Genomic DNA, 14608 nt, shown 5'->3' on the forward strand with positions numbered 1-14608 from the left:
AACTAGAGATTTAGAAAGAATCAGTGGAAACTGTTTGAAAAGTGTAAAGTACTTATACGAACTATTCGAATATGACACTGTCAGCTTTTGCAGATACTTCTCAAAAAATAATTTCAGTTTTACGGTTCTATTTATAAATGTTGTATCTAAATAAAGATCTAAGTAAAAGATCCAAGTTTTTTAGAATTAAAGAATCTTTAAATTTAAAGATGCCTTGAATGAATCTGGTAAGTGACAAGCCTTGACTGGGACCAGATCCTGACCCTCTGGACACCCCTGCTACTCCCATCCGGTGCCCTTTATACTGTGCAGCATTTTGTGTATATCTCCAAACATATTGCTCAACTCTTAGCACTTGGCCTGGTCTTTTCTGTAATATCAAAACAACCAGAAGTCAGTGTCCCATGAGGTAGTTTGTGAAATAGAAATGAAATGAATGGGGTTTTAAGGTCTCATGTGACACGACATAGTTCACCTTCTTAATGGACAATAAACAAAGTCGTTCTCTTACTTGTATTATATCTTCGTATCCTTTGTAGTATTTTCCTCATTCTGAGTTCATCTAAGCTTTAATGAATCAGTGAAGTTTGCTTTGACATGAAATAGAATAGGATGAATGAGGTTGTATTAAAACCAAAGAATGTTTATATTTGCTTTGCAGGCAGTTTTCTTCTATCTGATAAATATAGTTAAATAGTTTTCTAAGTTTGATATTAAAGACTTTCAATTTCAAGGTCTTGATTTCTTCCAAATTTGGTTTTTCATCCAAATGTTAATTTAATTTCCTGTTTTTTATTTGTTTTTAACAGATAGCAGAGTCCTATTTCCAGGAGGAGGACTGTATCCTTTTCTTAATTACAGGAAGAAATTCATAAACTCTTAAAAAACTGCTCATTTTTTTTTAAATCAAGATTTACATACAATAAAAATATATAGATCTGTCATTTTCGATGGGTTTTAACAGTTGTAGGCACCCAGGTAATCACCCTGGAAAGCAAGACGTAGGAAGTTTCTATTATGCCATAAAATTCTCTAGAACACCCAAGTTTGACCTTCCATCAATAAGGCCTGATTTTACCAAAATCTAAATATTTGTGTGGTGGTGCGCATATTACCAAAAATATATAATTTTAAAATCCAGTGGAATTTATTTATTTATTTATTTTTAATTAAAGAGACATGCAAGTCAAATAATAGTCATATGGTAGAGCCTGTCAAGCATATTGTACGTAGTAGGTCTCATGACTGCATTACAGCCGTATATGTATCTTCACTCGTAATAAATAGAATAAATGTGGTCAAGTTGGACTGTGTGTTAATTTTTGTATAGGAAAGATTTCTTCCATCAGTTTTTCAATTTCCCTTTTTGTAAATGGCTTTTCTTTTTGAAGGATGGCCCAGTATATACTCTTTAAAAAGACTGTATTGCAAGCATCTGTTTTTCCCAATTATGAGATTTCTTTTTCCTCCTACCCTGGTCGTCTTTTACCACACCTCTAGGCAGATTGAGAGATAAACAAACTGGTAACAACCTCAGATGATGGCAGTTTATTCTTAAGTGTGCAGAAAATCTAAATCTGGTGGAAATGAAGCTAGAACTCTTTTTTTTTTTTTTTAAACCAAATAACGAGTGCGATGTAGTACATGCAGACCAGCATCAGCATCTCCGGGAACTTCTTAGAAATGGAAATTCATGAGCCTTAGAATCAGAGCTTCTGGGGATCAGCCCCATGAATCTGTATTTTAGCAAGTTTTTTAGATCATTTTTATATTCAGTAAAGTGAAAAACATTGGTATACTTTAAGTCATGGGTAGAAGAAAATGAAAGTAATTGTCCCTGCCTCTCCCTGGACTAGTTTATGGTTCCTGGCATATCTTTAAAACTACAGACAAGAGGGAAAACTGAACCTCTGGGCGATTTTGGGAAGGACAAAGAGCTACAGAGTGAGCTCTGTAGCTCTTCTTATCTGGGTCAACATTTAGAACATGGCCCAAAGGAAAGTAGAGAGTTGGACAGTTTATCGCAACCTCATATGGTGCTAAATGTGTGATGCAGATGGAGAAGGCAGAAGTTTATGAGAAAATCTACAAAAAGGTAGAGTCACATAATTATTGTGGCAAGTTAATTTAATTTTTATAGAAGATCTATATAATGTTTCGCTCTGTCCTTGTTTTGGCATATAATCCTTTAATTTTGTGGGAGAAAAGCATTCACTGAGATAAGTAGAGGATCAAGGTGAGTTGAAATCAGAAACAGTTTGACAAGAGGATAACATAGTTGCTTGACAGAAAGTAATTTAAGGAGAGGGGAAAAAAGGGGAAACATTCCAGGCTTCCGTGTGGGTCCTCTGTCCCAGTAAATTGTGTTTCATCAACTGCTAAACATATATTATTGGTAAGCAGACATTTCTTGATCATTCAAACTTTCTTTTAGTTTCTACTGTTTGCTTATAGGATTGAACCCAGGTAGCTACAGCATAATATGCTACATTAAAATGTATCTACTTCAGAACCAAGAAACCTTGAGATTTGTTTAAAATTTGAAAATATTTAGAGTCCTCTCATTTTTTGGTAAGCTTCAAATTTCTCAGTTTATATAGGACATTGTTCTTCAAACATGGGGCTAAATGTAAATAGCCTAGATTTCTATTTTCCTCACATTTTCTGTTCAGATGAGAAAGCAATGAAATTCATTCAGCTTGAACGACTGTATCACGAGCAATTGCTCGCAAACCTTTCTGCCATTCAAGAACAATGGGGTGAGTACAGATTAACATAGAATGTGGAATTATCATTAATCTAACAAGGTGCTATCTAGAAAGTTCACATATTTGACTGGGTTTTGTAACTCAGGAAATAAATGTTTCTACAGTCAAGTTAATGTTGCAAAGAAAGTAGCATTTTTACCACAATATGTCATTGTGAGAAAATCTTTCTCTTTGTATTTTGTTCTTCATATCAGTGCCAACAAGAGAACTCTTGCAACTATTTGCATTTCTTCTGATCCTTTTGCATGCCCTACTGGCTAATTTAGTCTCTGGGATAATATTCACTTACATCGAAAAGTAGTCACTTAGCTATTTCTAATCGTGTTAAATTTTGGGTTGTTTGAGAAGTTAATTTTGCTGCTAATCTTAATCAGTGGTGCCAGTTAACTATTTTTTCCCTCCTAAATAGGATTTGTAATAGTCAGTGACTAACAAATATTTTAAATTTAGAAACAAAATGGAAAACTGTACAACCACATACAGTCACATCTCTAAGGAATTCAGAAAAGGGATTTAATGGTGAAGATTTTGAACGGCTTACTAAATTTTGCACAACGCATCAAGAGTAAGTATTTCAATACTGGATTAGAATGCGTTGGAATAGAATATTGAAGAACCATTGTAGCACTGAATATTTGAAATACAAGTACCATTTCTTTACTTGTTTTGTTAATATTTTCAACTGGAGAAACTAAACCGGATAAAATCAAATGTTTAGGTTCCTTTCTCAGCTTTTATGTTTCTTATATTGAACTCAGTAAATGGTCAGCTTTACAGAAGTTCAAAATACCTTCCAATTAGAAAATTTTAAATATAATTTCTAATTTCGCTCTCTTTTTGATTAGAGATTAAACTATTCAGATGGAAAAATGCATATTAGGATTTTTTGTTATAGTTATTTGCCAATGTTTGTATGTTGTAGTAAAAATGCATCTTTAAAAACAGTCTAATACTGAAAAGCAAATGTAGTATAGTATTTAACCAAAATACTGCAGATAATTTTTAATCGTTTGATTTGTATCAAAGAGTTAGGCCTTTAAAACTAAATTATAGTAATAATAAAGCACTTAAATATTTTTTCAGTTCATTATATGAAGACAGAATTCTGAAGGTGAGAGGACATGGTAATGATTAAACCAGTGCAGATCCCAGATGAACATCATAAGTCCTTGATAACTCTGAAAGACTCCATTCTGTTGCTAACTTTTTCTCCTTTTCCCTCAAAATCACAAAGAGTAAACTAAAACTATTTGTTAATAATAGAACAGACACAAGTAATTGTTTCTTAGCTTATGGAGCAGATAGAGAATTGCTTTTGGATCTGATTATTTTGGAGACCAGCCTCTGAAGAATGATTCTAGATTCAGTAATGATACTCATTTAACTCTAGTGATGACAATTTTCTTTTGAATCTTTTAAACAGTATTTTTAGCAATTCTGCATTAAAACCTAATTTCTTAACCTTTAGGTTAACTTTCAATTTCACAGAGTTTTAAAATAATGGGATCTTTTAAAATAAATAAAAGAGATTGTTTTCTTGCTTTGAAAATATTAATGTAGATACTTTCCCTACCCTTCCCATGGAACTAATAATTTTTAAATGTATTACAAGTGTTTTGATTATTTAAAATTGTTTGTTGAACATAATCTGAGCGTGGCATTTTTATGCTTTAAATTTTAATCATTACCCCAAATTATTATTCTTAAATTTTTAGTATAAAAATATTTTTGAGTTATACATACATTAAAGTGCACAAGCTTGATGAATGTTTACCTAAATATATATGTCTCTGTAACTACCACTCTGACAAGATACAAAACAGCTCAGCCCCTCAGAAAACTCTCTCATGCAGGTACCAAGTCTATACCCACCCCCTAGTGTAACCACTGAGTTCTGTGACAATATATGTCTGTTCTGTAATTTCATGTAAATATGATCACACAGAAAGTAGATTTTTGTATCTAGCTTCTTCATTATGCTTGTGTTAAATGTTGTTGTGTGCAATGGTAATTTGCTCTGTTTTATTCCTGTGTCGATTCATTATATGACTGTGTAGCTATTTATTTATTCATTCTTGTTAATAGAAATTTGGATTGTTTCTGGTTTCTGAATATTATGAATGAAATGGCTATGAACATTTTCGTGCATGCCTTTTGGCAGATATATGCATTCTGTTAAATTGAGTATTCCCTAAAATATAATGTTTAAAAATAACTTTGTTATCTGTTTCTATGGATAATGCCAATAAAATTATCTTCTGCTATAATCTATTTTAGATTATAATGACAAACCAAAATTTTAAATATATGTGTGTGTGTGTGTGTGTGTGTGTATGAAATAGTCTTTAAATATATTGTTAGCAAAAGGTGAACATTCTTTTTTTACCTGGATATTACCATTCGTAAGTTTATTTGGGAGTGTTCACTAGTAACTGGCTATCTAAGGAGATTAACACATGATATAGCTGAACTTTGAACTGTGTGAACCCATGGTAGTGTTTCAGCCCTGGAAATGTTCTGTGCTAATATTAGAATCCAGAGAAGCTGTAATTTTTTTTTTACAGCCTTTTCGGTGACATTTGTTTGGAAGCATATTGCTGCTGTAATTTTTTTTAATTCTTTTTTTTTTTCTCTGTTTTTTTCTACAGTCCTCTTTTATCCAAACATAAGGTAAGAGATCGTTTCTTTGAAAGCATTTACAGGAAAAATTTTAAGAGTCATATGTCTATAGCATGGACTCTTTTTGAAAATAAAGAAACCTTTCTCAAATTTATTTTCAGCTTTCTAATTTAATGCGATAGTTTCCCCAAACGTGTTTTTTTGTTTTTGTTTTTGTTTTAACTTTTTAGATAGCAGCCGTAGAAAAGTCCCTGGGAAGGAAATGCTTTACGCAGTTAACAGCGTCTGAAGATTCAAAGGAAAGTGGAGCTCCACCCACAAAGCCGGGTACGTTCTGATGTTAGAGAGGCATGTAAGAGGCACCTGCCTCTTTTCATATTCTGTAAGTGTTACGTCTCAATTGCTGTGAAGGAATTTTTTTGTTTTTATATTTTTTTGGCATATACCTTTCCTAGACAAATAGCAAAGTGAGATTTTTTTTATATTGCATAACTATTTTTAGATATCTAGTAGTAGAAATTATAAAATCTCAATTCTCATAAAAACATAAAATTATTCCCCATGTTGGTTATATGTATCTAACACAATATCATAATACTGTATAAAAATGCTCTGAAATAAAATTTGTATGGACTTCACCAGAAATTTGTTCTGTATATCTAGATATTTAAAAGCTCTATATGTTGATAATTTATGTATAGCAATTTATTCTCTTCCCTTTTTTGTTGATTAACATATGGTGTACTTTAATTTGCATATATACATTTCTAAAGCATTTATGATGTATTTACACCATTTTGTATCTTAGATCAAGAGTTAAAGATTTTTAGAAACCTTTTTTTACATTAGTAATGTATGTTCGTTATAAAAGTTTTAGAAAATAAAGATAAATAAATACATTTTAAGATGTTTATTTTTCCTAACCTATGGTTTTAGTACTAATTTATATTCCTGGGCTTTATGTTCCTGATATTAAACAGGCAGCATCCCATGTTTTGACGGAGTCACCTGAGAAATAAGATGATGATGATGATAATGATGCCCACAATTTAATTTTCCTTTTTCTCTTTATAAAGTCTTTTTTTACCCCTAAATCTTACTTTATCCCCTTTGTTCTTATGAGACAAATTTAGGATATTGCCTTAGGTCAATCCTACTATATTCTGTTCTTCTCATCTTTCCTTTTGCAGTCATTTTTATGTTGGAAATCAGAGTAAAATAGGCTTCATAAAAATCTTAAAGAGAGAAAAAGTCACAAAGTGGCCACCCAGTTTGGGCATAGATGTGTCTCCGTGTTGTGCACACTGGGGAGAGTGCTATTATGGGCTGTTGATTAAATTGGACACTCAGAACTGGTTGCTGCCCAGCACTAGCTTGGCACTGTTTATAGCTTGCCTCTGCTGTGAGAAATGTGGTAAGGGTGGGGACACCTCATTTGAGTCACTTGCTCGATCCTTTGATTCTCAACTAGAACCTGCATGTTCTTGTTTCTAATCAAATGCCACATCATTTAAGTAAGTTGTATGGATTATTACAGACTTCCCCAATACAGCATCTCACTAATAACCATCTTACGGGGAGTGCATGGACTAAATGCAGGGGCTAGGGGCGGGGGAATCCGATAAAACAGTGTCTTTGAAAGAAAAATTTTAAATTTTTCAGAATTAGTCTCATCAGATTGGTTATTCTGTGAATAAATACATAGAAGTACAAGAATATGAGAAAAAGAAATATGAACACATTTAAATGATTTGTATTTAATACATTGTTCTTGTTTTACCTCGTATTCCTCATTTTTAATAACGTATGGCATGTAGTACAATCTAGACTTTCCTTTCCCTTCCTTTCTCTCTACGTTCCTTAATCCTCACTAAGCTCCTTATATAATATGAAACTTGCTTTTGTGTGTGTGGTAGTTAAAGTCATTGTTTCTGGAGCAAACTTACCTGGTTTAAACTCTGTCTCCATCACTTAAAGTTGTGTGACCTTAGGCAAGTTACCTAACTTCTCTGAGCCTCCCTTCCCACAGCTCCAAAATTAATATAGTACTTACTTGTGATTATTGTGAGGATTAAATGAGTAATTTCATGTTAAAAGCTTAGAACAATACCTGGCCCAAGGTAAGAGCTCAGTGTATGCTCACTGCGCTCATTGCTTCTTTTCCTCCTCCCATATCATCACTGCTCACCCGCACTAGCGTGTTATCAATGTTTTCCACATATTATTCATTACCATTTTTCCGACGAAGTTCCCATCATTAAAGTCTTCAAGTAATTTACATAGTATATTATATTTTCAAAGTGCTTTTATGTATATGATTTCATCTATTCCTTTTAGCAACCAATGTAATGTAGGCTAAATCATTTGAAGAAACTCAAGGAAGTTAAATGACTGATCCAGGAACAGAACTAATTAGAACTCAAAGGCAAATCCTAGTTTTCTGACCCTGAAGTTCATGTATTTTTATTAATTTATACCTACATTTATTTTAAGTAATATTTCATATGTAAAAATAATGTTCCATCCATACATTATAAAAAATCATAACAAAATGAAGACCTATGACCCTAGTACTCAACTAAGGGCTAATTTATTGTCAATTCTGTTACAACTACCTTGGTGTCCCCTGCTTTCCCACACCCTTGAGATAACTGTTATCCTGAGTTTTATGTTTATCATTCTCTTCCCATTTTTTTATCAACTTTATTAATGTACAATTTCCCTGCAATAAAATGTACCCATTTTAAGTGCCTAATTTGATGAGTTTTGGCAAATGTATACACTGAAGTAACTACTATCCTAATCAAGATAGAGAACATTCATCACTCTAAAATCTTCCTCCCAAATGCCCTTTATAGCCAGTCCTTCCCACCTCCAGCCCTAGGCCAGCCAGGGCTTTTCTGTCTTAGACGAGTTTTCCATATTTTAGAATTTAAAATAAATAGGATTGCTCAGCATATATTTGTAAGAGTCACCCATTTGCTCTGTGCATCATTAGTTCATTTCTTTTCATTGCTGAGTTGTATTCCATTTTTTACTATGCCAAAGTGGTTTATCCAGTCACCTGTTGATAGACATCTGGGTTGTTTCCAGTTTGGGGATATCATGAATAAGTCTGCTAGGAACTTATTTTATGTTTTTCTTTCTCTGGGGTAAGTAATTGAGGGTGGAATTGCTGGGTCCTAGGGAAGGTACATATCTAACTTGATAAGAAAGTGCCGAACAGTTCTGTGATGTGTCTGTCCCATTTTATACTGCATCAGCGATGTGTGAGAATTCAGTTCTTCCACGTCCTTGCTGACAACTTAATGTTGTCAGTCTTTTTAATTTTACTCATCTGAGCGGATATGAAATGGTTTATCATTGCGGTTTTAACTTGCTTTTCCCTGCTGACTGGGCGTGTGTACATTTTTAGTTTCGAATGAACGTCTGTAGAAGATGTACTAATTTATACCATGATCCGCGTTTCAGACTCAGTTTTAAGTATGTTTTTTCGTCCGCTAAAATAAATAAATACTATGAAAATTTCCTTTTCTGGCCTGATACCACTCAAATGTCTGTACTTAATGAGATATTCAGAAAGCGTAAGAAATAAGCGTTATCTCATGAATTCGTTAGTCCCATATCATGAATTGTGTGAGGGATTTTTTTCCCTAAAGAAAACGTGGGGGACTAGGAAATGAAAGAATAATCAAAGGCATGTACATTTCTGTAGAGTACGTGTTAGAACTTAGGTTAAGTCTAATTTCTCATTTTAGAACTCTTTAATTCAATGTTTATTAACTATCTGTTATACAGTCCGCTCTTCATTTTTATTTCATCAGAGTAAGGTTGTTTTTTAAGATGTGTGAAGTTAATCCAATAGAGAGTAGCAAACTTACCTCACTAGATTTTGGGGTTCAGGAGAGCTAATTCACAGAAATTTATGTTAACATTAACAGAAGCATTAATGAGAATAAGTTTTATATTATAATACATACTTGTAGAAAATTCAGAAAATATTTTTGGTTAAATATAGTAGATCTACATTTACCTGCACTTTTTCCTGATGTTTTTCATCAAAACATCAGAAAGGTATCTTAAAAGGCGGAAACCCACAGGGACAGAACTGGCAAGGAAACAGCAACAGATGTGACATCGAGAAAAATTTGGAAGCTGGAAAACAGATGGATGGGTGGCAACTGGCTTCGCACACCAGAGAAAGCTGAAAGCTGAGTGTCTACAGGGAAAATGTTGTTTCTTGCCTGGAAAGTTCTGGGAATTGAAAGCACAGAGGGTGGGTACCTCTAAGGTCTAGAATGTGAGGTCGGACTGGAGAAGGAGGCTGGGCTGAAAGACCATTCAGGAAGCACTTAGACTATTATATTCCATCTCTACCTCGCACGAGGCTGAAGGTTTATTTTTTAGAGAACGTGAGCTAGAAGAATTGTGGACTCAGGGATTAGACACAACTCAAGAAAGAAGTATTATATAGAAAATGAGGATTGAATGGATGGTGAGACCATTAGCCTACTTTCTACATTTAGCATCTAGAACTGTGACAATTAAATCTCTTTCTTCCTCCCTGGGAAACCGGCTACTAGTCTCGGACACAAAACCTCCAGATACCTCATTAAAGGCCTCCCAACGAATGACACAATGCTTCTTTGTCCCACACTAGAGAAGGCTGCCTTTAACCGTAGAGCTACTTGTTACCTCATTTAAGAAAACCTCAAATAGAAAAGATGCAGAACAAATCAGACAGACCAATGAAAAGAAACACAAAGGAAACGAAACATAGAACAGATGAAAACTTTTTAAAAATTAACAAATTTCACAGAGATTAGAAAAAATATTGTATGTATGAAGACAAGAATAAGATGCTGATTTAAAAAAAAAAAAAGGAACATTCAGAGAATTAAAGAAAAAAGTTCATAGAAATTAAAAAGTGTTATGGCCAAAATAAAAAATTAGAAGAGTTGAAAGATAAAATTGAAGTTTAAAAGCTGATCCAAAGACAAAGAGATGAACAGTATGACAGAAAAGATAGACGTTTAGTCCATGAGACCCAAAATCCTTAATACAGGCATTTTAAAGGAGAGAACAGAAAATGTCAGAGGTCAAATTATCAAAAAAGTAATACAAGAAAATTTCCCAGAATGGATGGTCCCAAGTTTCCAGATTGAAAGTCCCACCAACTACCCAACACAAAGAATGAGAACCTTTATGAAGTTTCAGGATGCCAGGTAGAAGCAAAGAATCTAAAGCTTCTTCCCAAAGGAGGATAATGTAGGTTGCAAGGGATTAGTATTCAGAATGGTAAAGGACTCCACATCCCTTCCCAAAGCTCGACGTGGTACAGCAGTGCCTTCAAAACCGTGAGGGAAAAGGTTTCTAAGAGGAAATCTGGGATTCAGAAAACAAGGTTTCTAATACAACTAAAGGGAATTCCCAGGATTATTGGCAAGGCAGATTCTAGGACAATATGTTTTAAAACTGATAAATTAGCTGATGGTACATATGCCATAGTTATACATCTGTCAGAGTTTAGAGATACATAAGTAGAGCTGTTTTGTTTTTTTAAAATAAAGTTATGAGTGAATTTTCAGCACCAAGGGAAATAACTGTAAATGAGAAAGGAAAAGGCCTCAGCATACAGTGAGGGGCCTTGCGAATAATATTTCCAAACCACAGAAGGTAAACTTTTCAATACTGAGTTGCCATAGAAGTGCGTCGAATTATATAATTGGAAGCTAGAGGAGGAGAAATATATCATTTCAGAGGGTTAGCTTATTGTGTCACACGTATTATTCACATGTCCTTTCCCTTTCCTCCTGTACAAAGTGTTGTTTTGAATCTTAAAACAACTTGTTTTTCCTTGTCTGCAGAGAGTGAAACTTGTCTTGGCACAGAACCAAGTAAAGAAAGCCTACATAGAGAAGAGACCCCAGAGAGCAGCCCCTGCTGTAACCACATGGCCAGGCCAGCAGATCCCCGGAGCCCGCTGACAACTGCAGGGAGGGACCACACGGCGGAGCCACTCTGCAGCGCTGCTGACACACGGGAGCTCCACGCCCAGCCCTCAGAGACAGCCGGGAGCAGGTCTGGGCCACACTCTGCCGAGAAAGCTTGCGAGGATGACAGCCGCCTGCAGCTGGCTCACACAGAAGTCTGCCAAGATGTGGCCGAAATAGAGGGCACTGCTGAAGACCCTAAGGGGTTCCTTTCCAGTGGGTCAATGATAGAGCCATTGATTTTACCAGGCTCTGAGCGTGTACCTCCTGCCCTGATTTCTGAGGGTGAATATTCACAGACTCAACGAAAAGAACTCCAGTTGCCACTTCAGGATGCTTCTGAGGCGTTGTCCACAGACCAACTTGAGAACAATGAATTAAATGAGCTGCTGCAACCTGATCTCACAGGCAGTGATGGAAAATCACCGCCAGGGCCGGCTGACTCAGAGGGCTCCCAGAGTGTACTTTGTGAAAATAAGAAAGTATCTGACTTAAGTACAGTGCTTTCCGAGGAGTCTATGGCCCCAGAGGAAAAGGGAAGTAAGGAGGAACAAGTCAATAAAGAAACAGAAGACTATTTGACCAGCCTTTTGGAAGGATGCTTAAAAGATACTGAAGATTCCCTTTCATACGAAGAGGAAGACTCCGATCTCCTTCAAGACCTTTCTCCTGACGAAGCATCCTACAGTCTACAGGAGAACCTGCCTTCCGATGATAGCTGTCTTTCTCTCGATGATCTTGCAAAAAGGATAGAGATTGCAGAGGTAAATCTGAGATTTGATATAAGTACGATTAAAAGTAAAATGAAAGAAGCACATATATGCCGAATATTGCCTTGTTTTCACAAATTTCTCCTGGTCTCAAATGTGAGGGAGAAATTTAATTAATGTACACTTTTCATTTATTTTAATTGTGATTTATGCTTCAAGAAGTTATTTTGCATGCCTCCAGGTTCAGTAAGCATTATGAACACCATTTTTTATATTCCTGTGACTTTCATTTGGCAGTCCTAGGAGTTATGACCGAGATAAGATTAGTCACATTCTTATAAGGAAATCTTATTTTTCCTCTCATACATCTAGAAGGCATAATATATACTCTGTTTCTTCCTCTTATTAATACATTTTTAATTTTTTAACACACCGAATGAAAGACACATTTTAAAATACAATAAGACTAGGAGATACCAGATGAGTTTTTAAGCCATTAAATTGTGTGTTGTGAATTTCCTCTTTCTTACAATATTAATTTATAAGCTCTAGGTTTCAACAAACAATACGAGTTGACTAAAACAAGTATTATAAATAATTCAAAGTTTTAAAGTTTCTCTAAACGGTTAATGAGGCTAATAAAAAAAAGGAGGAGAGGATCAAGAAGACTATTTTCCTTTGTTTGATAATACAATTTTTAAAGCTTAGAGAAAAAAGAAAAGATAAAAGTTATATCAGAGCTATAGCCCCTCGGGAAGGCAGCCTGGTGTGGTGGACAGAGCAGAGTCTGCGAGCCCTGTCACAATGCTGCCTCCGGGGGTTACCACCTTGCGCAGTTACTGTTTACTTGTCAGAGTCTGTTGCCTGTTTCCTCCTCTGAAGGTTGGGATACTAACTAACTACCTTTGTTCTTTTTCATCTTCTGTTTTTTCTCCAGGCTAGCTTCTAGCTTTTAAGTCCTATTCATATCCACTGTTTCCTAATTCTGTCTTATCACTAAAAAAAAAAAAAAAAAAAAAAGTGGAAAATGGAAAAGTAACAGAGCCAAAGTAGACAACAAAAGAAACATGAAAACAGAACCCTGCGACAGCTTTCTAGGATAATTATAACTGTTAGATTACTAGTGTCGTGAAGGAATGGACTTACAGTCCCTTCTCCAGCAACCATAATTTTTCTTTATTTTTTTTTTAAGTTATTTAATAGTACTTAATGAATGTAGAGTTTCTGTTTTGGTTAATGAAAGTTTTGGAACTAGATATTGGTACCAGATGTACAGCATTATGAATGTAATTAATGCCACCAAGTCGTACACTTACAAGTGGTCAATATGGCAATTTTATGTTATATATACTTTACCACAATTTTTAAAAATAGCAAAAAATTAAAATCAATCAGTCAGTCAGTCAAGCAAGCTAGCTAATAGTACAGTATTCCTCCTCCTGTTTATTTTAACCATATATCTGGTGCTGGAAGTTATCAAAAGCAAGGTCACACCCATATTCAAATTTAGCTGTAATTCCAAGAGGTTAGTTACATTCTCTGATGCTGCTTTTTACGCCAGTAATCCAGTTGACCTTATGGAGAAAAGAATTGGTCTAGTTTTTCCTGTTTAGGTATAAACTGTGAAGAAGGGTCAAGAGTGCTCCCGTCGATCCTCCCTACCTGAAGGACGTTTTATGGCGAGGCATCACTGTGGAATTCACGTTGTATTACAATGAAATGGAATATTTCTTCCTCAGTCAGTTTTTCCCACTGGATAACACCAGTAGTGGAAACTGTGTATTTGCAATTTAAAGTTGTCTTTTCTGTGAAGTTACTTTTTAGATGTGAGAGTCCTCTATCCTAAAACTTTATTGGTCTCTTAAGATGTGCTGTTGTAAGAACCCCGAAAGTTACATATGATTAACAAAACTAATTTACTTTCCTGTGATAATGTCAAACCGACCGTCTCTGGATACTTCCTTCTTCATTTTGAGAAATATATTTTAATAAAATCTGTCTAACTTTGTCAGGAAAAGGGTTTTTAAAACTTGTAGACTGAAATCGCTAATGCTTACTATTTCCTCAACACCTTAAGAATGAGGTTTGGGGCTAAGTAAAACGTTCAGGTAGTAGTGGGTTTGCTTGTCAATGAAAACTTTTTTTTTTAATGCAAATATTATTTCTTGCCTTCTTGAAGGATCTTCCTTGTGTCAGGTGCTGAGAACACAATGAAGTGTCAGATAAATTCCTGGCTCCTTTGGGTTCTGTGCCGCCACACTTCGCTAATCTTACTGGAATTGTTTTTCATGCTTCCATACTTCGTGAATAGAGGATTCAGAACATAATCTCTTACAAACCAAGTATCCTCCTGAGTAGTGTTTGTCATGCCTTCAGGAACCACTGCTGCTCGTAGGCCCCTTTCCTCCACCTCGCTGTGCTGTCCCCGTGAGTCCTTCTCTGTCTCGCTCCCCAGTCTCTCATTTGTCCCATCAGCGACTCTGCCCCTCACAGATTTCCTTACTGCTTGTCGCTCCTT

At 35.1% G+C, this 14608-nt stretch overlaps 1 protein-coding gene across 4 annotated transcripts in view; it reads left to right on the top strand.

Moving 5' to 3' along the window:
• Positions 1-14608, top strand: part of CNST (consortin, connexin sorting protein) — an 87677-nt gene that overhangs the window by 58747 nt on the left and 14322 nt on the right. For all 4 annotated transcript variants that reach the window (XM_039883255.1, XM_039883258.1, XM_039883256.1 and 1 more), the window contains exons 4-9: positions 810-840; positions 2673-2759; positions 3219-3333; positions 5417-5438; positions 5618-5714; positions 11255-12144. In XM_039883255.1, the coding sequence (XP_039739189.1) occupies positions 810-840; positions 2673-2759; positions 3219-3333; positions 5417-5438; positions 5618-5714; positions 11255-12144 (1242 nt within the window). The remainder of the gene's footprint in view (positions 1-809; positions 841-2672; positions 2760-3218; positions 3334-5416; positions 5439-5617; positions 5715-11254; positions 12145-14608) is intronic.

This window comes from Pteropus medius, unplaced genomic scaffold, assembly GCF_902729225.1.
Source record: "Pteropus medius unplaced genomic scaffold, Ma_sr-lr_union100, whole genome shotgun sequence".
NCBI classification, from domain to species: Eukaryota; Metazoa; Chordata; class Mammalia; order Chiroptera; family Pteropodidae; genus Pteropus; species Pteropus medius.